A 25,246-nucleotide genomic window follows, 5' to 3' on the forward strand; every position below is an offset into this window, starting at 1 on the left:
AGATTTGCTTTACTCCAGCATTCTGTGGGTTCTGCAGCTCCAGAATTTGGTTAGAGCCATTTTTTATAGCTATTTGACTGGACTTCTAGGGATTTATTTTTATTTGAGTTTGTACCACTGGGCTAGAGCACTGAGATGATTTACCCAGGGTCACACAGATTGTATGTATCAGAATTTGAACTCAGGGCTTCCTAGTTTTCCTGGCTCCAAGGACAGTTTTCTGTCCACTATGCCATTCTTTCTCTTAACTGAATCTTACTAGGAGAAATTCAATTAAATGTAAAGTCTTACACTTGTGCAGTTGTTTGTTATCCCAAGAACAAGATGGTGGAGGGGGGACATGGCCTGGTTATACGGCAGTATTTTTGAAAAAAATCTAGAGGAGTTCGTGGACTACTAACTTAATATGTATGTATCTGCTGTGTGTCATGGCTGCCAAAATCACTAAGGTGATCTTGGGTTGCATTAGGAAAGGTATAGCTTTTAGGAGTAAGGTCTGATTAGGGAACATATTTGGTATTGTATTCAGTTTTGGGCACTGTAGTTTAGATAGGACACTGATCATGCAGGAAGCATCCTGAGATGGCAAGATTTTGAGGCCATGTCACATAAGGATCAGCTGAAAAAACTGGGGATGTTTAACCTGAGGAGACACTTAAAGGAGGGACGTGATATTTATGTTCAAGTATTTGCAGGGTGATCAGAAGTGACAGGTAGAAATTACAGGGAAAAATTAGTACTAAAATCAAGAAAAACTCCTTAATAATTAGAGTTGTTCAGAAGTGAAAGGGCTTGCCTTGGGAAGTAAGGGGTTTCCTCTCATTGGAGGCCTTCAGGTCCCTTCACATATTTCTTGCTTGTGTTGTAGTAAAGTTGGGGCTGGAGGTGGGGAGAGAAAAGGAAGGTACCTGGTTGTTTGAGGGCATGATGGAGAAATATGTAAGAGTTTAGCCTGATCTGAAGTGAAGAGATGGCTGACTTTGCCTCCTCCTTAAATGGAGGTTTAGGGAGAAGTTCTTTGCCCCATCCTACAATCAAAGGGGCCCCAGAGGTTAAGGGTACTTAAGCTGTGAGTACTAGAGCTAATATAGCCAAATGGTTCATAACGTTGGAGTACGTAAAACATTTTCTTCCAGTAGTGTTCCCTTTGACTCACTTCTTAACGAGGCCTATTAACTGAATGGGCGTTGCTTCACTCAAAATGAGAAATTGAAAAGACCATAGCTTAAAAGGGTCAAGGTCTCCCATAGATTTGCCACTGGACTCAGATAGCTCTGGAGGAGAAAGTGATGCTGGTGACTTTGCACAGCCCTCCCTCACTCAAATCAAAGTCAATTGCAAGTCATGTCATCAGATCCTTGACATCATGGTCCTCTTCGAGAACAAAGGACAAGCCACATACAAGCACAACCTAGAATCTTACAGGAATAAATGACCAGGTAAGCTTATTTTCAGGCAGCTAGGTGGTGCAGCAAATAGGGTACTGGCCCTTGTATCAAGAGGACCTGAGTTCAAATTCGGATTCAGACATTTACTTTCTGTGTGACCCTGGGCAAGTTATTTAATACTGTTTGCCTCAATTTTCTCATCTGTAAAAAAATGAGCTGGAGAAGGAAATGGCAAACCACTCCAGTGTCTTTGCCAAGAAAACCCCAAAATATTTTTGGGAGGGGGGGTCACACTGAAATGACTCAGTAACAACAAAAAGCTTATTTTCATTGTGCAGAGAATCTCAACAGGAAAGATGTAATGTGGATTAATCAAACACATAGTGATTTAGTGGCAAAATTGGGAATAAGTTTCTTCACTGGCTAAATATATAATAGTCTATGGTCTCCGGAGACCTTTTGTTCTAGCCAGGCAAGGGTTTTGTTGTTTATTTATTTTTTTGTCAGAGTGCTGATGGTTGTACATTAGTTTGATGGTCTGTTCTTTTTTTAAAAATTATTATTATTATTAAACAAAAGGCACTGTACTGTGGTGAGTACAAGTAACTTTAAAATCTGTCCCAGTAGAATTAAAGTTTCAAGTTCATGACAGGCATATCATGAAAAGCTGAAATGGCTTTTTTTTTTTTTTTTTTTTTTTTTTTTTACAGCAGGCTACATATGCAAGAGAGGGTTTTTTTTTTTTTTTTTTGTCTATTTTTAAACTTTGCAGCAGTTATCAAACTCTCACAATGGGTTAACACACTCCATTGCTAGATGGTTCCAGAGGGCCCAGTCTGTATTCTGAGTGTCTCACAGTACCTTGCATGTGGTATTTAATGTTTGTTTGCTTGTTAAATGAATGAATTATTTGGAGGGTGGCCGTGTAGATGAATGATTTCTTTTTTAAAGGTCAGAGAGAATAAGTTACAAAGGCAATAACATCCCTCAAACAAGCACCTGTGTTGTTTGGAAACATTCAGATATATTACATTTGAAAACACAGGTACACCGAGAAGTGTGGAGCAACTAGCATGCCGCAGAATGCAGCTGTGACCTTTTCTACTCACAGATACATAGTCACATACCATTTCTTTCCTTTTGACAGCAACCAGCTGGGCTGGTTAGTTGCTACTTCTCAGGAGAAGGTAGCATGTGATTTCCTGAGGGAAGCAGATTATTTTGAAATTATTTGTGAATGTTTCATATTAAAGTATACTCTTTTGCATTGAATTTTGGCACGATTGATTTGGTGCACACTCCAGAAAAAACAGACATCATAGTAATTACCCTTCCAAAATCTCTTATGCTTTTTTACTGATTACTTATTTGAGGTATTTGAAATCTTCTTTTTCCTTCCCTTTAGATTAAATCTCTGTTTTCATTGATAAAATGTCAATTACATGGGCTTCTCACAATTTAGAGTAATTCTAATTAGGCTTGCTTCTTATTCACATGAGGGAGACTACTTAGAGACTTAGGCACTCTCTGAGCCAGGTGATGACCTTCACTTAGACACTGCATACATAGCAGGTAGCATACATATGCTGCTACTTCTCACATATGAAGTAGTATAAATAATGACTAGAGGATCCAATTGACTTCTTTTTAATAGGAACAGAATGTGAGGACTTCACATAAAATATATCTACCCCTCTCTTTCCATCATCATAATGAATCATGAGGCAATTAGATTTTTTTTCATGTCTCATTATCTCTACTGGATTGCAGGAAAGAATCATGTATCAAGACTTTGTGTCTTCCATACCAACTAACCCAGTACTCTACTGAGGAGTATTATAGTGTCTCAAAGTTCAAAGGGATCTTAGAGACCTTTTTGGTTATTTAGTAGACTGAATTTGAGTGGCTCTGCAGTGCATTGATTCAGGTTGCAACTCCTTTATCCTGTGAGATTCTTGTCCATGTTCTTTTATAAGGTCTTCATCTGGGTCTTCTTCAGTGTGCTAGGGACCATCTTCTGGATAATTTAAAAAACAAAACAAAACATACTTTGTAGGTGTAAGTACAACGTTTTGAGTGTCCATTTACATTCCTCACTCTTATAACATGGTTAGCTCACCTCTTCTTCTGGTCATACCTGATCTTGATAATGTCTTTTATGTCATATTTTGTATGTAAATTAACATTGGTAAACATTATTTGTACCTATTTTCCTTTACCTCATTCACAGTTTTGATTCTTCTGAGGTTATGATTCATACTCATTATAATAAAGTCAGAAGGAACATTGTCTTCAAGCTAATAGTTGGGATCATTGAAAATATTGTGTTGCTTCCCAAATACATAAGGACTCCTAGGCTTGATGCCATTAGAACATTAGCATTCAGTATATATTTGTTAAGCATTTAGGGTGTGTGAAGTGCTGTGCTAGGTGATGAAATAAACAGTCCTTGACACCAAAGAGGTTACTTTCTATTGGGAAAAAGTATGTCATTAATTTTGGTAGTATTATAATTTTTATTATTGGAATGGCCTAGTCATGAGCACTGAATATTTCCTCAGCTATTTAAATATTCATTATTTCTTTAAGGAACACTTTGTAATTGAGATTATACAACTCTTAAGTGCTTTGGGAGATTGATCTCCAGATATCTTATGCATTTTGTAGTTATTTGGGATGGATTTCCCTTTCTTTTATTGCTTCTTGTGTTTATTGTTAGTATTATATAGAAATACTTTTGATTTTTGAGGATTTATTTTGTAGCATGCCCTTGCTGAAGCTGTTGTCTCAATTAGTGTCTGTGCTTTATTGATTCTTAAACAGTATCTCCTTAACTGTTTTCTAGGTCAATCATTTTTTGTTATGGGATAACTTATATTTTCTTCTATTTTTTTCAGCATTTTTGACTTTGTTTTAGTATTTATTGTTGTCTTATGGAGTTGTTGGCCTCTGTTTGGTCCATTTATCTTTTCAGGGAGTTTATTCTTGGGCAAGGTTTCCTCTTGTGTGAAGCAGGTAGAAGCAGTCAGTAGAGCTCTAGGCCTGAAGTGAGGAAGAACTGAATTCAGAGTCAGTCCCAAACACTTACTGTGTGGCTCTGGGTCAGCTATAAAATGGAGATGAGAACAGCACCTGCTTCCTGGCATTGTTCTGAGAATTAAATAATGTTTTGCAAAGCACTCTCCACAGTGCCTGGCACATGGTAGGTGCTGTATATTCCCTTCCCAAGCTGTTAATTTCTTTTCCAGTTCCTTCATATGTAGTTCTCATTTCTTTTCTATTTTTTTCTAGGAATCTTGTTTCATTTATTTAAATTTTTTTTAACTTAATTTTTTAAACTCTTATTTCAACCAGGCATTCTGGTTGAATTTGTGCCCAAGATGTGTTTTTCTTTGAGGCTTTGCCTATAGATATTTTGGAGTCCTTCTTTTCTTGGTCTGTGTCTTGAGAGTTCCTTTACTATAATAGCTTCTTGTGGTGGGATTATTATTTTGTTTGTTCATTCTTCCAGACTATTTCTTGATTTTGGACTTGATGTTAGGAGCTTAGCTCTGTGCACTTCTGAAGAGGAAGATTTGGGCTGGTCCTGTTGTTATTTTCTTGGGAGTATTGATTTTTTGTTATTCCAAGCTCTCAGAGACAGCTAATGTTGAGGACCTGTAAGCTTTCAGTGCCCCCAACATGGTATGATTTAGGTTAAAGTCTGATTATTGCCTCTCTTATCTGAGCTCTGCAAGTTTCTGACCTGTGGCTGACCTCATTCACCGTCAGCCAGCTGGGAAGCTCTGTAGGTTACGAATAAAAGAACTGCAGGCTTCCCTTTGGTTTGGGATTCCTGCCTGGGTTATTCCTCGGCAGACTTCAGATTAGGAGCTGGAACTGAGATCATGTTCTGCTCCAGAAGCCCGGAATTATACTGCTGATGCTTGCTTGCTTTTGAATTTCCTTCCTTCCTGGTGCATACTCCAGGGCAAGAGACCATTCCTCATCACAGAGTGCCACTACTGGGCACAGGGCTGTTTTTTCATTCTGTCTTGAATCTGTGACCCAGAGCTAGGTAGTGAGAGACAAAGCACTTGGTTTTTCCTGTATGCATGATTAAGTTATATGCTCTTAACTGAATATGGCCCAATAATCCACACAAGGGATACTCTACATTTTTCTGAAGTTTGTTGCCATCAGCATGATGTCATCTACAAACAGAGTCTTCCAGGGGACTTTCCATTCATGAGGAATCCCTCTTTGATTAGTTCCCTGCACTGGGCATTCCTTATGATTTCTGCAGATATATTTGGTGAGCACACATCTTTCTTGGTAGTGTCTCTTCTTTTGTTTATTTGTTTTGTTTGATATTAGCAGAGTCATTGAACAAAATTATATCTTTAAAGACTCTTGTGTCATTTTGACCTGGAGGACAGATGCCTTTTTGGATCTAAAATCCTGTCAAATTCAACTGACATTCTGTAGATTACAGCATTTCTACATACATCACAAAGCAAATGTAACTACTTATTTTGTCAAATGGATAAAGTCAGCTTAGCTGTTTTATTTTTCTATTTCATTCCTTAAGTCTCCCTTGCTTTTCCAGTGGGAATCAATATTTTCTGTTGTCTTCAAGGACAAATTATTTTTACCATTTTCTTCCTGGAGAAAAGATTTTTGAGTTATTTCTTTCAACAAGATTTTCTTCTTCTTTAAAAAGCCAAACAAAGCATGCCAAAAAAAAAATCCCACCCCTCTTTTCAACTAAACTCTAAGAAGTATACATATGTTTTGTTTTGTAAATGTTAAATATTTTCATAGTTCCTGCACTAGGTTTTCTTTTTCTGGCTCTAGTAATGGTGATTAAAAATGTCTAGCATTAGTGAGAATGCATACTCCTTGATTTAACTATTTACTCAAGTGGAATTATTTTGTGAGTATACTGTATACCAGACAGACACACCAGTTATCAAATACTAAACTTGAAACCAGCAATTTTGAAGCCTGTCTGCCTTTTGTTTATTTTTATTTTAATTTTATGTTTTTTTATTATTTTATTATTTTTATGTTATGTTTATTTATGACTTTTGTGTAGGGCAAGAAGTATTCTGGGATAATCAGATCCCTTCCTAATGAACCAGAGCACATTTAGTGAGACTTCTTTCAGCCTACTGAAAAGAATGTTCCATTCATCAGTCTTCTATATAAGTGATGGTATCTCATTTCATTTCTGTATTTACTGACATATGCCAAACTTCCTATTGAAACCACAAATCCATGTTTTGTATCAGCTACCTCAGTAGTGCAAAATTAATGTGTACCATTGAAATGACCTCATGTAAATAATAGTGAACATGGAAGAATCTTGCATTGCCTTACTGTAGAAATTGCCTTAGTAAGACCTGCCCTCTTTTTCATAAAAAAATTATTGATCAAACACATTTTTATTTTATTTCTGTGTTATTTGGTAGATGACACAAAGATTTTCTTATACAATATGTAGAAAAGAGTTTTCGGACTTTGGGAGGACTTTTGAACTTCATAAAGTAGTAACAGTTCATAGTATTTTAAAATACATCTTTTTGTGAAATGAGAAATGGATAAATAGGTGGATCAGTGCTTTATTTGACTCAGATTTATTTAGTGGTATTAAGAGGGACCATGAAACATTTTACCAAGAAATTAATTTTATGTTTAGGAAATGATGGATTTTTAACTTTTTGCATAAGGTAACAATCTTTAGTTACATTTATTTTCTTTCAGTCCTTCTCTAACAGCTTGGTCATAGAGTTAGATTAAGTCTCCAGTGACAATTGTTTCTCATTCAGCAGAGGGGAGGAGAAATCCCTCCTTGATTTTGTTTTTTTTAATTTATTTATTTATTTAACTTCTAACATTTGTTTTCACAGAATTTTTGGGCTCCAAATTTTCTCCCCCCTTGTCCCCTCCCCCCACCCCAAAACACCGAGCATTCTAATTGCCCCCATCACCACTCCGCTCTCTCCTCCATCATTCCTCTCTGCCCTTGTCTCCATCCTCTCCTCTGTCCTGTTGGGCCAAATAACTTTCTATACCCCTTTACCTGTATTTCTTATTTCCTAGTGGCAAGAGCAGTACTCAACAGTTATTCCTAAAACTTTGAGTTCCAACTTCTTTTCCTCCCTCCCTCCCCACCCCCTCCCTTTGGAAGGCAAGCAATTCAATATAGGCCAAATCTGTGTAGTTTTGCAAATGACTTCCATAATAGTCTTGTTTTATAAGACTGACTATATTTCCCTCCATCCTATCCTGCCTCCAATTACTTCTATTCTCTCTTTTGATCCTGTCCCTCCCCATGAGTGTCGACCTCAAATTGCACCCTCCTCCCCATGCCCTCCCTTCCATCGTCCCCCCCACCCTGTTTATCCCCTTATCCCCCACTTTCCTGTATTGTAAGATAAGTTTTCATACCAAAATGAGTAGTGTGCATTTTATTCCTTCCTTTAGTGGAATGTGATGAGAGTAAACTTCATGTTTTTCTCTCACCTCCCCTCTTTTTCACCAAACTAAAAAAGTCTTTTGCTTGCCTCTTTTATGAGAGATAATTTGCCCCATTCCATTTCTCCCTTTCTCCTCCCATATATTTCTCTCTCACTGCTTGATTTCATTTTTTTTAAGATATGATCCCATCCTCTTCAATTCACTCTCTGCACTCTGTCTCTATGTGTGTGTGCATGTGCATGTGTGTGTGTGTAATCCCACCAAGTACCCAGATACTGAATAGTTTCAAGAGTTACTAATATTGTCTTTCCATGTAGGGATGTAAACAGTTCAGCTTTTATAAGTCCCTTATGACTTCTCTTTGCTGTTTACCTTTTCATGGTTCTCTTCATTCTTGTGTTTGAAAGTCAGATTTTCTTTTTAGCTCTAGTCTTTTCATCAAGAATGCTTGAAAGTCCTCTATTTCATTGAAAGACCAATTTTTCCCCTGAAGTATTATACTCAGTTTTGCTGGGTAGGTGATTCTTGGTTTTAGTCCTAGTTCCTTTGAGTTCTGGAATATCCTATTCCATGCCCTTTGATCCCTTGATGTAGAAGCTGCTCGATCTTGTGTTATCCTGATTGTATTTCCACAATACTTGAATTGTTTCTTCCTAGCTGCTTGCAATATTTTCTCCTTGACCTGGGAATTCTGGAATTTGGCCACAATATTCCTAGGAGTTTCTCTTTTTGGATCTTTTTCAGGTGGTGATTGGTGGATTCTTTCAATATTTATTTTGCCCTCTGGTTCTAGAATCTCAGGGCAGTTTTCCTTGATAATTTCATGAAAGATGATGTCTATGCCCTTTTTTTTGATCATGGCTTTCAGGTAGTCCCATAATTTTTAAATTGTCTCTCCTGGATCTCTTTTCCAGGTCAGTTGTTTTTCCAATGAAATATTTCACATTATCTTCCATTTTTTCATTCTTTTGGTTTTGTTTTGTGATTTCTTGGTTTCTCATAAAGTCATTAGCCTCCATCTGTTCCATTCTAATTTTGAAAGAACTATTTTCTTCAGTGAGCTTTTGAATCTCCTTTTCCATTTGGCTAATTCTGCTTTTAAAAGCATTCTTCTCCTCATTGGCTTCTTGAACCTGCTTTGCCAATTGAGTTAGCCTATTTTTCAGGTTGTTATTTTCTTCAGCATTTTTTTGGGTCTCCTTTAGCAGGGTGCTGATCTGCTGTTCATACTTTGCTTGCAAGTCTTTTATTGCTCTTCCCAGTTTTCCCTCCACCTCTCTAACATAATTTTCAAAATTTTCTGAGCTCTTTTTGAGCTTTTCCCAGGTCTGATTCCATTGAGTGGGCTGGGATACAGAAGTCCTGACTTCCGTGTCTTTCCCTGATGGTGAGCACCGCTCTTCCTCATCAGAAAGGTCCCTCCTTGATTTTTCCTGGAATTGTTTGTGGAACTGGTTACTATGGAGCCTGGATGGAGGAGAGCGTACCTTTCACCAGCCTTCATTGGAAGTCTTAGTTTCATGATAGCACCAGGAGGGTTGAAGAAAGAGAAAGGCCAGGGGTGGAGTCATTCCTTTTTGTAAAGGCCTACTGTATCTTCATTCCTTCCTACTCAGTAGCCAGAAAGGGAATACTCTTTTGTCTCAAAAGGTTTAACATTGACAGTTCTATGTCCCATAAGGCTAACAGGAAGCAGTCAGGGAGGAAAACTGTCATTCTTGAATCATCAAGCCTTCAGTCAGCAGAGGGAGGGCTGCCTTTGCACATGACCTGTTCAACCTCTGTTACATTGTCAGATGTGTTTACTCTCTCAGATATTTATGTTTAAAAGTTTCACTTTCCTACAAAGGAGGGTTCAGTCTGGTAGGGGGATCTCCCCCTCACCCCTAGAAGTGACTGTTCTATAAAGATAAAAAGTATCAGCAAAACGTTCCCTCTCCTGCCCAGGACTGAAAAGTGGCAGGTTAGGGGGAATATTCTCAGTAGCTTTTAGAGGGAAGTAAATTCGGTTTTTTTTTTTTACCTCATTATGACTGAATTTCAGTTCTGGGCATATTCTTTTCCAAAGAAACTTACTCATCAGGTTGAATAATGACACATAGGTGTGATGTTTCTAAAATCACTCAAATGGGCCTCTCTGCTGACTTTCACTTGCCTGTTTTATGTTGCTTCTTAAAAAGGTAATGAGTTGCTCCTCTTTCTCAGGCTACTTCAGGCTAATGGTCCAGGCTAATGATCCATAGTCTTGGTTCAGTTTCCTCCCATTATTGTGTTCAAGAAGAAACTGAAGGGTTAGATTTTTTTTTTTTTAAAGGGAGAGACTTGAAACAGATAGCATTGCCTCCAGAGTGAGTCTTAGAATGTGAATAGCCTAGACTAATGTTTTCAAACTTTAGTCCAAAGGCCACTGGTAGTTTTCTAAGTGATATGCAGACTCATTTTTTTTTCCAGAATGACTCTTATGGTAATCAAAATATCTTTATTTTTCTGGTGTGCATTAGTAATTTATTTCTTATATTTGTTATTAACAATTCAATTCAACTCACATTTATTAATTACCTTCTGTATCCAGAATACTTAATGTACAAGGTAAAGGGAGGGAGACATGTTTAAATAAACCATGTTCTTTGCCTTCTTAGAACTTAGAGGCTAATATGAAGATGACACACACAAGTCAGCCAGACAATAAATCAACAAGAATTAAGTCCTTACTATGTATACTCTTCTAGACAATAAGGATGTAAGTACAAAGAATAAACAATCCCTGTACACAGCATACATTCTAATGAGGGGAGGGGTGGTGGAAGAGAAGGAGAACATAAAATGAATAATTCACATAAAGTTAATAACAATAAATATGTACCAAGTTGTTAAAATCAAGGTAGTTTGAGAGAGAAAGCAGTAGTGGTTTGGGGGAATCAGGAAAGGCTTCATGATACATGATTTACATCTCGAAGGAAGAGAGGGACTCTGTGAGGCAGAGATAAGGAGAGAATGCATTTTAGTGACATGGGATTGCCAATGGAAAGGACCAGAGAAGGGAGATGGAGTTTTATGAATGAGGATACAGAGAAAAAACCAGTTTGGCTGTATCCCAGAGTCAGGAGGGGGAGTGATATCTAATGAGAATAGAAAGATAGGTTAGGAGCAGACTGTGGATTGCTTTAAACATTAAAGAGCAAATTTATAATCTTACCTTAAATCTTTCCTTACAGTAGGAAGCCACTGTTTGAGTATGAGAGTCACATATCACATTTGTGCTTTAAGTAGGATTATTTTGGCTGTATGAATTAGAGTGATCAGAGATGTGAGGCAGGAAGACCAATACTGATCAAGTATTATAGGGGAGTGGTGATGAGTGTCTAAACCAAAATGATGTGAGGGTAGATATGGAGTCAAATGAAAAAGACATTGGGAAAGTAAAAACCGCAAGATTTGGCAGTTGTTTGGATGTGTTGAGTGAGGAGTGGAAGATAATGCTGAAATTATGAATCTGAGAGACTAGGAGAATTAGGGGTACCCTCTTGAGAAATAGGGACATTTGGATTGGGGGAGGGTTTAGAAGAAAAGACAATGAACTCAATTTTAAACATGCTATATATAAGATATCTTGGAAGTAGCAAGTTTGAAATGTTCATTGGGAAATTGGTGATACAGTATTGAAGCTTGTGGGGAGATACTAAGGCTGGATAAATAGATCTGAAACCCATGTTAGCTGAAGAGGTTACCAAGAAAGAGTGTGGAGGGAGAAGAGAATAGGGCTAAGGACAGAACTGTGGGGGAACATCTACAATTAGGAGTCAAGATGTGGATGTTGAGCCAGCTAAGAAGCCTGAGAAGATATGGTCAGTTAAGTAAGAGGAGAACCAGGAAAGATAAGTGTCGTCTTCACCTAAAGAAGAGAGGGTATCCAGAAGGAAGAGATAGTCAGCTGTGTCAAATACAGCAGATCAGTGGAGAGAAGAGCTGAGAAAAGAGGATCAAATCTGGTAATTAAGAGATCGTTGGTAACTTTGGAGAGAGCAGTTTCAAATGATAATGAAGTTGAAAGCGAAGTTACAAAGGATTGAAGAGTAGGTGACAGGAAAGGGATTGAAGATCACAAATGCAAATAGGTTTTTAAAGGAGTACAGCTGAGAAAGGGAGGAGAGAGATAGATGAGAGCTTGAGGTAAGGGTGAGTGAAGAGGTTTTTAAGGATGGAAGAGACTTTGAAGGCAGTAGAGAGGAAGCAAGTTAACAGGGAGAGCTCAGAAATTCAAAAGGGAAAATGATTGATAATTCAGTCTGTTGGGAAAAAAAGCAGAAGTTTGGATTAAGTATACATGTGAGGGATTCTGTCTTGGAAAAGATAAAGGCCATCTTTTTGTGGGTGAAATGAGGAAAGAGTGGGAGATTATATCAAGGGGTTTTGAGATGAAGGAAGTAGGAAAAAAAGGGAGCTCATATTGAATGATCTCAATTTTTTCAGTAAAGTAAGAGCCCAGGTTCTTAGCAGAGACAGTGGGGAGGAGGAAGAAGTATAGGGAGCTTGAGGAAAGTGGAAGAAGGTTTAGAATAGTTTCTGTTGGAAGTGGGATAGGGAATAAATTAGAGATGAATAAGAGGACTTCTTTGCAGCAGTGAGGGTTGGATAATGTGAATTTGTGATGTTACCAGTGAGCATAAGCAACTATAATATATTTCATTGAGATCATTTATGTGACCGTGCGTTGATCAAAATTGTTCTATTCCTTGTTATTCTGTGCAATTCTTCCCTATATTCTTGTATGACATTTATTTCAACTCATGGAACAAAAGGATACATGATAAATATATGAGAAGTATAAACATTACATTTTTGAGGTTTGGCTAAAGGGATAATCAGGAGTCAATAAACATTTATTAAGTGCCTAGTATGTGGCAGGCATAGTAACCAGTAGGGGTGCAAATAATAAGATAGTCTCTACCCTCGGAAAGCTCACAATCCAATGGGAGAAGGTAGTACGCAAAAGAAACCTGAAAATTGGTGGGGGAAGATGTCGGTAAGGTAAATTAAGATAAGGTTGTTTTCCTTAATTCTCAAAGAGGACCAAAATGACGTCACTGTGATAAAGTCAATGTGTCTGACTGTGGCTGATTAGACCAGTAGGAGCTCAGAATGCTCTACCACAGATTGGGCACAAAAAGTCCATGTGAACATTTGGGGTGGTTACTCCAAATTTGTGCATCCTGTGTTTCCTTTGAGCTGTTTCAGTTCTGCTTTGTTCATAGAGAACAGCACCTTCTCTGATGTGGACACACCATACTAAGTGGTCCTGTGCCAGTGTCTCCCATGTCTCCTAATCAATTCCAAAGTTCTTGAGAGTGTCCTTGTATCGCATCTTTTGATCACTATGTGATAGCTTACCCTATGTGAGTTCTCCATAAAATAATCTTTTTGGCAAGCGTACATTTTGCATTTGAACAATATGGCCAGCCCATTGAAGTTACACTCTCTGAAGCATAGTTTGAATGCTTGGCAGTTTAGTTTGAGTAAGAATTTAGAAACAAGGAAGCTGACTGGTGACCTTTGAAAGAAAAGTTTCATTAGAGTGGTGAGTATAGAAGACATACTGCAAGGGGTGGAGGAGAGGAAATGGAGGTGCCAGTCGTAGGAACCTTTTTTTAAAGAAATTTAGGGAAGGAAAGAGGAACTGGAGTCGAGATGGCAGAGTAAACACAGGGACTCCCCTGAGATTTCCCCCAAACCCTTCCAAATACCTTTAAATAATGACTCTAAATAAATTCTAGTCACAGAACCCACAAAAAGATGGAGGGAAACAAATTTCCAGTTCGAGACAACTTAGAAGGTTAGTAAGGAAAGGTCTGTCACACCTGCATGAGGGTAGAGCACACTCCAGCACAGGCTGTGGCAGCACAGACCAGCTCCAGCAAACCAGGAGCAGACTTTGGGAGCCACTGAATTAGCAGTGGTAACAGCTGCTTCTGGAGCTCTCAGTGCACAGATAGTAAGGGGGGTAGGGGGGAGGTTGAACAACTGGTCAGAAGGAGATTACAGGAGTGTCTTTGCAAGTACTGAGGGCAGGACTCTGTTGCTTTGCCAATACTCAGATCTGGGTCATAGTCCTCAGTGGCAGTCCCTGGGCAAGGAGGAGGACTAGTACACCAGAGCTTGTGGCCAGAATGGAGGGAGAACCCTCCTCATAGTTCCAGGGCAGAAAAGAGTGCTTGTGGTCACTCAAAGACCAGAACACAGACAAGTAGAGTAGTAAACACCTCTCCTTAGATCATACCACCTTGGAAGAACTGAAAATTTATAGGTCCCTAGATGTACCTCTGAAAACAGCTACACAAAACTCTTGAAGCTTGGAACACCATGCCCTCCACCCTAGAAGCAGAGCTCTACTTTAACAAAGAGTTAAGACTCAAGTAATAGGCTGGGACAATGGGTAAACAATAGGAAAAAAACCTCTAACTATAGAAAGTTATGGTGACAAGAAAGATCAAAACACACTCAGAAGAAGATAATAAAATCAAAACTCCTACATCCAAAGTCTTCAAGAAAAATATGAATTGGTCTCAGACCATGGAAGAGCTCAAAAAGGATTTTGAAAATCAAGTAAGAGAGGTGGAGGAAAAATTGGGAAGAGAAATGAGAGTGATACAAGAAAATGATGAACTTCAGCTCAATAACTTGGTAAAGGATATACAAAAAAAAATTGAAGAAAATAACACCTTGAAAACAGACAAGACCAAATGGTGAAAGAGGTCCAAAAAGCCAATGAGGAGAAGAATGCCTTAAAAACCAGAACTGGTCAAATGGAAAAAGAAGCACAAAAATTCACTGAAGAAAAAAACTCCTTAAAAAATAGAACTACAAATGGAAAAGGAGATACAAAAACTTAGTGAAGAAAATAAAATTAAAATTGAGCAAATGGAAGCTAATGATTTTATGAGAAATGAAGAAACAATAAAACAAAACCAAAAGAATGAAAAAAAATAGAAGACATTGTGAAATATCTCATTGGAAGAACAACTGACCTGGAAAATAGATCCAGGAGAGAGAATTTAAAAATTATTGTACTACCTGAACACAGTGATCAAAAAAAGAGCCTAGACATCACCTTTCAAGAAATTATTAAGGAAAATTGCTTTGATGTTCTAGAACCTGGGGGTAAAATAGAAACTGAAAGAGCCCACCAGTCACCTCCTGAAAGAAATAAAAAAAAGAAAACTCCCAGGAATATTACAGCTAGATTCCAGAGCTCCTGGGTAAAGAAGAAAACATTGCAAGCAAACAGAAAGAAATAGTTCAAGTATAGTAGAGTCACAGTCAGGATAACACAAGATTTAGAAGCTAATATATTAAATGATTGGAGGGCTTGAAATATGATATTCCAGAAGGCAAAGGAGCTAGAATTACAACCAAGAATCACCTACCCAGTAAAACTGAGTATAATCCTTCAGGGAGAAAAATAGATATTCAATGAAATAGAGGACTTCCAAGCATTTATGTTGAAAAGACGAGAGCTGAATAGAAAACTTGACTTTCAGATACTAGACTTAAGAGAAACTTTAAAAAGGTAAACAGGAAAGAGAAATTATAAGGGACTTATTAAAGTTGAACTGTTTACATTCCTGCATGGGAAGATGATACTTGTAACTCATAAAACGTTCTCATTATTAGGGCAGTTAGGAGGAATACATATATAGACAAAGGACACAGGTGTGAGTTGAACATTAAGGATTGATACATAAAAAAATAAAATTAAGGAATAAGAGAGGAATGAATAGGGGGAAAGGGAAAGATAGAATGGAGTAAATTATCTCATATAAAAGAGGCAAGAAAAAGCTTTTACAGTGGAGGGGAACAAGGGGAAGGTGGATGGGAGTGAGAGAATCTTACTCTCATCAGAATTAGCTCAAAAATGAAATAATATACACACTCAGTTGGGTATAGAAATCATTCTAACCTTATAGGAAGGAAGGAGAGGAAAGGGATAAGAAAAGAAGCGGTGTGTTAGAAGGGAGGGTAGATTGGGGGAGAGGGTGTTCAGAAGGAAAACAGTTTTGAGGAGGGTCAGGGTAAAAGGAGAGAGAGAATAGAATAAATGGAAGGAGGGAATAGGATGGAAGAAAACAGCAGTAGTAATTGTGAAAAAAAATTTGAAGCAAGTTTCTATGATAAAGGTCTCATTTCTTTTTTTTTTTATTTTTTTTAAAATTTATTTTTAGTTTTCAACATTCATTTCCACAAGATTTTGAGTTCCAGATTTTCTCCCCATCTCTCCCCTTGCCCCCACCCCAAGATTCCATGCATTCTGATTACCTCTTCTTGCAATGTGCCCTCCCTCCTCCACTAGGTTTTGTGTTATCCTGATTGTATTTCCACAATACTCAAATTGTTTCTTGCTGGCTTCTTGCCATATTTTCTCCTTGACCTGGGAACTCTGGAATTTGGCTATAATATTCCTAGGAGTTTTACTTTTTGGATCTCTTTCAAGAGGTAATTGGTGGATTCTTTCAATATTTGTTTTACTCTCTGGTTCTAGAATATCAGGGCAGTTTTTCTTGATAATTTCATGAAAGATGATGTCTAGGCTCTTTTCTTGATCATGGCTTTCAGGTAGTCCCATAATTTTTAAATTGTCTCTCCTGGATCTGTTTTCTAGTTCAGTTGTTTTTCCAGTGAGATATTTCACATTGTCTGCTATTTTTCATTCCTTTGGTTTTGTTTTATAATTTCTTGATTTTTCACAAAGTCATTAGCTTCCATCTGCTCCATTCGATTTTTTAAAGAATTATTTTCTTCAGTGTGCTTTTGAACCTCCTTTTCCATTTGGCTAATTATGCTTTTTAAAGCATTCTTCTCATTGGCTTTTTGGACCTCTTTTGCCATTTGGCAAAATGTTATTTTCTTCAACATTTTTGGAGTCCCCTTTAGCAAGCTGTTGACTCATTTTTCATGATTTTCTTGCATCTCTCTCATTTCTCTTCCCAATTTTTCCTCCACCTCTCTTGATTTTCAAAATCCTTTTTGAGCTCTTTCATGGCCTGAGACCATTGCATATTGTTTTTTTGAGGTTTTGGATGCAGGAGCCTTGACTTTTATGTCTTCTTTTGATGGTATGCTTTGTTCTTCCTCATCTGAAAGAGTGGGAGAAGATATCTGTTCACCAAGAAAGTAACTTCTATAGTCTTATTTTTTTCCCCTTTTTGGGGCATTTTCCCAACCAGTTACTTGATTTTTGGGTCCTTTGTCAAGAGCAAGGTATACTCTGGGAATCCCTTCTCACCCAGGTGAAAGAATTTTCTCACTGACCTTTGAAGCTGTCATTGGCATTTGTGGGTTGAGAAATCTGGGAACCACGGCTGCTATCTGTGACTCCCCACCCTGCATGGCCAAGGCTAGGCTGGGTTCTGCTCTTGAGTCCCGTGGAATAGACCTTTCCTGCCTGTGTTCCAGGCTTCCTTGGGCTGGAAATCTCTTTCACTCTGATGTTTTGTGACTTCTGCTACTCTCAAATTTGTTTAGACTCATTTTTACAGATATTTTATGGGCTATGGGGAGAGCTGTAGCAGGTCAGCCCTTCTACTCTGCCATCTTGGCTCTACCACCCAAAGGTCTCATTTCTTAAACATGTAAAGAACTGAGTCAAATTGAACTGAGTCAAAAATAAGAGCCATTCCCCAATTCATAAATGTTCCAAAGATATGAACAGTTTTCAAATGAAGTAATCAAAGCTATCTATAGCCACATGAAAAAAATGCTCCGACTCACTGCTGATTGAAAAAGTGCAAATTAAAACAATTCTGAGACAGTACCTCATACCTATTACATGGGCCAATAAGAAAAGAAAAATAGCAAATAGTGGAGGAGATGTGGGAATAATGAGACATTAATTCACTGTTGGTGAAATTGTGAACTGATTCAGCCATTTTGTAGAGCAATTTGGAACTATGCCCAAAGGCATAAAATCATGCAGATCCTTTACCTCAGCAATACTATTACTAGGTCTGTAACTCTAAAAGAGACAAAAAAACGAAAAGGAAAAGGACATATGTACAAAAATGTTTATAGCAGCTCCTTTCTGGTGGCACAGAATTAGAAATTGAGGAGATGACTTATCAATTGGGGAATGGCTGAACAAATTGTCCTATGTGATTGTGGTAGAATACTGTTTTTCTATAAGAAATTATGAGCAGGATGCTCTCAGAAAAACCTGGAAAGATTTACATAAGCTGATGCAAAGTGTACTGTGTACAATGTAATAGCAATAGTGTAAGATGATCAGCTGTGAATGACTTAACTATTCTCAGCAATACAATGATCCAAGACAACTCTGAAAGGTTTATAAAGAAAAATGCTATCCATCCCCAGAGAGAGAACTGATGGGTCTGAATACAGATTGAAGCATACTTTTTAAAGTTTCTTTATTTTTCTTGAGGGTTTTTTTTTGCCTGTGTTTTCTTTCACAGCATGACTATTATGGAAATGTTTTGCATGACTACACATATGTAAACTATATCAAATTGCTTGCCTTCTCAGTGAGTGCGGGTGGGAAGGGAGAGAATTTGGAGCTCAGAGTTTTAAAAACAAATGTTAAAAAATGCTTTTACATGTAACTGGGTAAAAATACTAAATAACAAAAAAAGTATTAAGAATTGAATTTTAAATCACACGCTTATATTATTCCTGTAAATATTAAGGTTGCCATCAGATTAAACAAAAATAAAGAAATTTGGCTTGAAAGAATAGAGGTAGGAAAAGGGCATAGGTAGAGCAGTTAACTTTAGCAGAGAGTAAGTATTCCTCTTCCTGAACCAGGATGGTGGGTTTGTGAATGAAGAGGAGACATCTAAAGAGATGTTGTGAAAGTAGAAGGAATAGAATATACCAGCTGCCTGAATTAGGAGAAAGCATGAATGATGTTGCTAAAAAAAATGTTATAAGAATGGAATTAGGGATTTGAGAAAGCTACCATTAACCTCAATCTTTTCAGTGAAATAGGAGGCTAAATAATCTACTATAAGTATGGGGACTTGAGAGTAGAAAAAGTTTGGAGCAGTTATGGTGGAGAATGTGATAGGAAATCAAGAAGAGTAAAGTAACATCCCTTTCCCAAGAATTCTGATGAATTTTTTAATGGAAGTAGATTAAGGCATGTGATTATTGGGGCAAAAGTAGTTGACTAAAAATGTTAAGAGTCATTGGGCTAGATTAACAGAGGTATCAGTCAGGTTGTCCATTGGTAGTATGTGCCTACCATATTCCCAAATATGACCTAAACCAGAATAAAATGTAGCTGGGAAATACTTAACAAAATAAATAAAAATACAGTAAAATGTAATGTTTAATGTATGGTTTTCTAAGTCACTATGTGACTGCAGGAATCTTTGTGTGGTTTAGTGGCCTCTATTTCAGTTTGACAACATTGGGCTACATGACCTTTGAGGGCTCCTTCTAGTCCTTGAACTCCCAAAGGGAGATCTATATGAGTTTTTTTGAAAGTTTTTTTCCTCTTGATGTTAATACTACCTACCTTACATCAGTTATTTTAGGATTTAAGTATAGTACCATAAAATATTAACATATACACACATATAGTATGTGTTACTGTACCATTATAAAAAAATAAGCAGAGCAGTTAGCAGCTGTAAACTCAATTGCATTCTGTGTTCAAGCAGAATCCACAAAGTAACAGCTAATTCGAAAACATAGGTCTTAAACTCTGCTGACAAAATAGGGTTCCTATGATTCAAAAGCATGACCTCAGGAACCTCCCTGTTGCCAGTGCCCTATGGAGTAAATGTGGGAACTGTTAATAGCCATGGTGATTCACAGAGAGAGTGAATCCTTAAGGAATTCAGGCATTTATAGCTTACTAGATATGGGTACATCTTTGTACTTTAAAGCAAATGGATTGTTGTTCTTGACTCTAAGTAACTGATATAATGTACACCTGATGATTCACTTTGTGGGGTATGAGTAGCTGTATTTTGCATGGGCTCTGCCATGCATAGTCCATTGCCTTCTTTCAGTTCAATTCAACAAATATATATTACATCACAGCAGAATATGGTAGGAACATATCTCACAGTGGTTATAATTTCTTGGATTGTTCAGGCTGTCTTTAGTTGTTTGGGGTAGCTCTGTTGTTCCTTCACGTCTGACTCCTCATGACCCATGGTCTATAGCATACTATGACCTTCTGTTCTCCACTATCTTTCAAAGTCTGTCTAAGTTCATGTTTGTTTTTTCCAGGATACCATCTATCATTCTTATCCTCTGCTGTCCCCTCTTCCTTTTGCTTTCAATCTTCCTCAGCATCAGGGTCTTTTCCAATGAGTTCTGTCTTCTCATTATGTGGTCAAAGTATTTAAGCTTCAGTATTTGACCTTCCAGTGAATAGCCTGAGTTAATTTCTTTGAACATTGACTGATTTGACCACCTTTTTGTCCAAGGGATATTCAAATGTCTGCACCAGTGCTACAATTCAAAAGCATCAATTCTCTTTTCACAATTACTACTAGAAAAAAACATACCTTTGACTATATAGTCCTGTGTCAGTAAAGTGATGTCTCTGCTTTTTAGTATGCTATCCAAATTTGCTATAACTTTCTTTCTAAGGAGCAAACATCTTTTAATTTCAAGACTACAGTTGCCATTTACAGTGGTCTTTGAGACTGAGATATAAAATACTGCTTCCATTTCTTCTCCCTCTATTTTCCAGAAAGTGATGGGACCTATTGCCAGGACCTTAGTTTTTTTGAAAAAGCTTCAAGCCAGCTTTTACATTCTACTCTTTCACCCTCCTCAAGAGGCTTCTTAATTCCCTTCACTTCTGCCATCAGAATGGTATTGTCTGTGTATCTGAAATTGTTGCTGTTTCTCTCAGCAACCTTAATTTCAGCTTTTGATTCAACCAGCCTGGCATTTTAAATGATGTACTCTGCATATAAGTTAAATAAATAAGATTATACTCTACAGCCTTGTTGTACTCCTTTTCCAATCTTTTTTTATTATTATTTTATTTGTTTTCAGTGTTTTACAATCACTGCCATATAACTTAGATTTTTTTCCTCCTCCCTCCCTGTCGTTTCCCTCTCCTCCTCCCTCCCTGTCGTTCCCCTCTCCTCCTCCCTCCCTGTCGTTCCCCTCTCCTCCCCCCTCCCTCCCTGATTTAGCATACAATTTTATATAGGTTCTACACATACATTCCTATTAGAAACATTTTCATCTTAGTCATGTTGCATAGAAGAACTAAAATGAGTGGGAGCAATCATAAAACGAACCAAAACATAATACAAAAGAAAATAATCTGCTACATTTTGTGATTGAATTCCGTAGTTCTTTCTCTGGAGGTGGAAGGCATTTTGCCTAAGAGACCATGCGGAATTTTTAAAGTCCTTGCATTGCAATGATGTTCTAATTCTACCAGAAAAAGTCCTCACACACTGTGGTTGTTTCTGTGTAGAAAGTTCTCCTGGCTCTGCTCCTTTCACTCAGCATCAGTTCATATAAGTCTTTCCAGGCCTCTCTGAAGTCGTTCTGTTCATTGTTTCTTGTAGCACAATAATATTCCATTACATTCATATACCACAACTTGTTCAGCCATTCCCCAATTGATGGGCATCCCTTTGATTTCCAGTTTTTGGCCACCACAGAGAGCTGCTATAAATATTTTTGTACATGTGGGAACCCTTTCCCATTTTTATGATCTCTTAGGAATATAGTCCTAGAAGTGGTATTGCTGGTCCTTTTCCAATCTGAAACCGATCAGTTGTTCCATGTTCAGTTCTAATTGTTGCTTCTTGGCTCACATACAGGTTCTTCAGGAGACAAATAAGATGGTTTGTTACCCCCATCTCTTTGAGGACTTGTTACTGTGATCCACAGTCAAAGGCTGTAATGTAGTCAATGAAACACAAATAGATGACTTTCTGCAACTCCTTTTTCATTCTCAGTAATCCAGCTCATGTTGGCAACTTGATCTCTAGTTCTTCTCCCTTTTCAGAAACCTTCCTTCTTCTGCTCTTTTGGTAATTCTGGGTTTACATATTTGCTGAAGCCTAGCTTGCAAAATTTTAAACATAACCTTGCTAGCATGTGAAATGGGCACAATTTATTTGGTCATTTGGACATTCCTTGGCATTGCTCTTCTTTAGGATTGAGATGCAAACTGACCTTTTCTAAACCAGTGGCCAATGTGGAGTTTTCCAGATTTGCTGGCATAATGAGTGTGGCACTTGAATAGCATCCTCTTTTCAAATTTTAAATAGCTCAACTGGAATCTGTCACTTCTACAACTTTTTTCTTTTCTTTTCTTTTTTTTAGCAATGCTTCCTAAGGCCCACTTGACTTCATTCTCTAGAATGTCTGACTTTGGAACCACACCATCATGGTTATCAGTGATGTTAAGATCTTGCTTTTATAGTTCTTTTGTGTGTTCTTACCCCCTTTTCTTAATCTTTTCTGCTTCTGTTAAAGTGAGTTAGCTCTGACTTAAGCCTGTATGCCTAATATAGCCCTCGAGGACCTAGAACCAGCCAGAGCACAGGAGTGACAGATGAACTGGGATGTTCTCCAACTGACATTGTTAATTTAATACGGGTACTTATCTGCCTGTGTACCTACTCTATTCAGGAGTTGATCCATGTTGATTATTATAGGAGGAATACTTTATAGTGCTTAAAATGCTCTTTACCAAGGGTTTTCATCATATTTTATTAGAATAATTTGTCAGTCAGCAAGCATTGTTAAAGGAATAACTGTGCCAGACACTGTGCTAAGTTATGGGAATACAAAGAATAGCAAAAAAACCAAAACAAAACAAACAAAAAAAAACCAAACCAAAAACCCCAGGTCCTGCCCTCAGGGATACAACATGTAAATAACTGTGCACATATGCATGGGTAAAAATAGTACAGAAGGGGCAGCAGGGTGGGAGGGAGACCAGGAAAGACGGTTAGCAACAGGTGGGCTTTGAACTTGGTTTTGAAGGAAGTCAGGCAAAATAAGAGGGAGAAGTGGCTGAGCATTTGTATTGGTTTGAATTCTTTGATAAGTATCAGTAAAGTTAGAAATGAGGGATCCTGGAAAGTAAGTGAGATTCACATTTTTATAAGGAAGAGACAGGATATTTTCTTTCCTGGGAAACTTGGTGATGTTGGTTATAGTTGATCGTTTGGCAGTATGGTCCATTTTAAGTTAAATTCTTAGCAGTTTAAGGAAAGAACTTGTTTGGTTTTGTTCTTTCCTCACGCAGGACTGCCTTGAGTAATTTAATTTCGCAGTCATTTATTAAACACTTGCTGGGTACAGGCACTAATGATTTAGAAAACGTGAAACAATCTTTGCTCTCAGGGAGTTTACATTCAGTACTGAAGGGAATATGATATGTACACGGAGAAGTAAACAAAAAATAAATTGAGGAGCTTGATGGTACCATTAATAGTAGGAGTCAAGCAGAGCTTCAGTGTGAAGGTGTGAGTGCATTCGTAATACAGACATGACCTAGTCAGCTGATCTGTGTCAGAGATGGATGGTCAAACTCCAAATGACCTTATAAGGTTAGTTCTCTTAGAAGACTAAGGGCTAGGAGAATAAACCTAGATGAATGAATGAAGCTTGGTATCAGAATCCTTGCAAATGACAGGTATTCTAAAAATTAAATTTGATTAGATACTATTGCAAAAGGGAAGTCTTATTCATCTTCTCATCTTTATTTTCTCTTTAGTGCATCACCTTTGGGCGGAAGTGGAACCTGAAGAATGCCCAGAAGACATAAAGTACCTACACCTCAGAAATGTGGATTGAAAGGTTTTAAAAGGAAGTAAAAGGGAAAAAAGCAAGACAGATTAGAAATTTTGTCATTCTGCATTAAAAAACAACCAAAGGAATGTTATTATTTTCTGTTGTTGCTGTGGCCTAATAATGAAAGTGAGTCATATCATTTTTCATTGTATTCTGCATTTGGTTTATCCTGGCTCCTGAATAAGAGGCAAGCATTATAAATACATATGTAGCAACAGAGCATATAGTTAAAATTTCTTGGTTTCAGATATTTTTTGACTTGCATTTTGAAAGAGGCAGTGCTCTATCATTTAAAATTGGATACTCATTGCATCTTTTCTTGTGTTTGCGTTAGTGTTGTGTACATTCTGTTCATGCTCCACATAACACTGGAGTATTATGTAACTTTTATGTCAACTTTAAGGTGTAAAAAAACCCCTATTCATTGACAATTTACTGTGTGAACCTTGTGTATCTTTTAAACTTTCTCTTTTTTCTAAAAAAGTAATAAAAATAACAACAAACCACTTTGTTATTAAACAAATTCTGCTACCCTTCTGTCTAATAGTGTTTTTCTAGATAATGCATTGCTTTTTTTTTTTTTTTTAACGAAAGATACAACTGAATTCCATGTGAAATGATATTTTGCCAGAAGTATCATGTGGTATTTTAACCTCTCCTTATATATGGGGTTATCTTATAAAGAGTTCCCCCTATCCTTTTTTTTTGTAAAGTTAAAAATTTTAAACTTAAATACAAAATCAGAAAAGAAAAAAGAAACAAAGTTAAGTACTAAAGCTTAAATGCAAAATAAGAAGAAAACCATTGCCATGTATACAGTAGAATGTAAGAGAGCAATGAATTTCCATTTCAAGAAAGCCTATGTAATAAATACCACACATTGTTTATTGCTTTATATTTTGAATCCTCTCTTATGTTCTGCTGTGCACATGGGAATGTTTTTTTCTTATTTTGTATTTAAGTTTATAATTTTTAAATTTACAAAAAAAAGAGGGTTGAAGGGGAACCCTTTATATAAGACAACTCTGTATGTAAGAGTTTTCTCTCTCCCTTCCCCCCAAGAAGGCTGCAATTAAGTGAGGACACACATACACACTCATTTTATGCATATGTATACACACACACAAGCACATAGACAGACATACACTTACATTGATATCTATAATCATACACATAACTTCTTATGCATCTGTAACACCATACTATGCTTGTTTGTGCTCTATTTCTTTGAAGATGGATAACATCTTCCTTCATAAGTCCAAGTCTTTCCATATTTTTCTAAATCCACCAACTGATCATTTCCTACACCATAGCAATATTTCTTACCTTATTTTGTCTAGTCGTTTTGAATAGTCTAAAACAATATTGATTAATATGGCTGACATATAGTGGAGTTTCCCTGTTTTTCTCTTGATTAAATCTGTTTTAGCTTTAACATTGTCTGAGATCACAATTACTACCTGTGCTTTTTTTCCTAATAAATTCTACTCTTGATCTTTATTTTACGTTTGTGTGTATCTCTTATTTCCTATCCCTCCTGACTCCTCTACTTTACTTCTACCTGTTACCTTGCCTTCCTATTACTTAACCTACCTCAC

General features: G+C 37.3%; 1 protein-coding gene across 3 annotated transcripts in view; it reads left to right on the plus strand.

Annotated features, from left to right (window-relative positions):
• The window catches only part of DTD1 (D-aminoacyl-tRNA deacylase 1), a 221,091-nt gene extending 196,910 nt beyond the window's left edge, over window positions 1-24,181 (plus strand). For all 3 annotated transcript variants that reach the window (XM_072634547.1, XM_072634548.1, XM_072634550.1), the window contains one exon: window positions 23,572-24,181. In XM_072634547.1, the coding sequence (XP_072490648.1) occupies window positions 23,572-23,602 (31 nt within the window). In that variant the 3' untranslated portion in view covers window positions 23,603-24,181. The remainder of the gene's footprint in view (window positions 1-23,571) is intronic.
• Window positions 24,182-25,246: the final 1,065 nt, after the last annotated feature.

The sequence above is a fragment of the Notamacropus eugenii genome, chromosome 1, assembly GCF_028372415.1.
Source record: "Notamacropus eugenii isolate mMacEug1 chromosome 1, mMacEug1.pri_v2, whole genome shotgun sequence".
Taxonomy (NCBI): Eukaryota; Metazoa; Chordata; class Mammalia; order Diprotodontia; family Macropodidae; genus Notamacropus; species Notamacropus eugenii.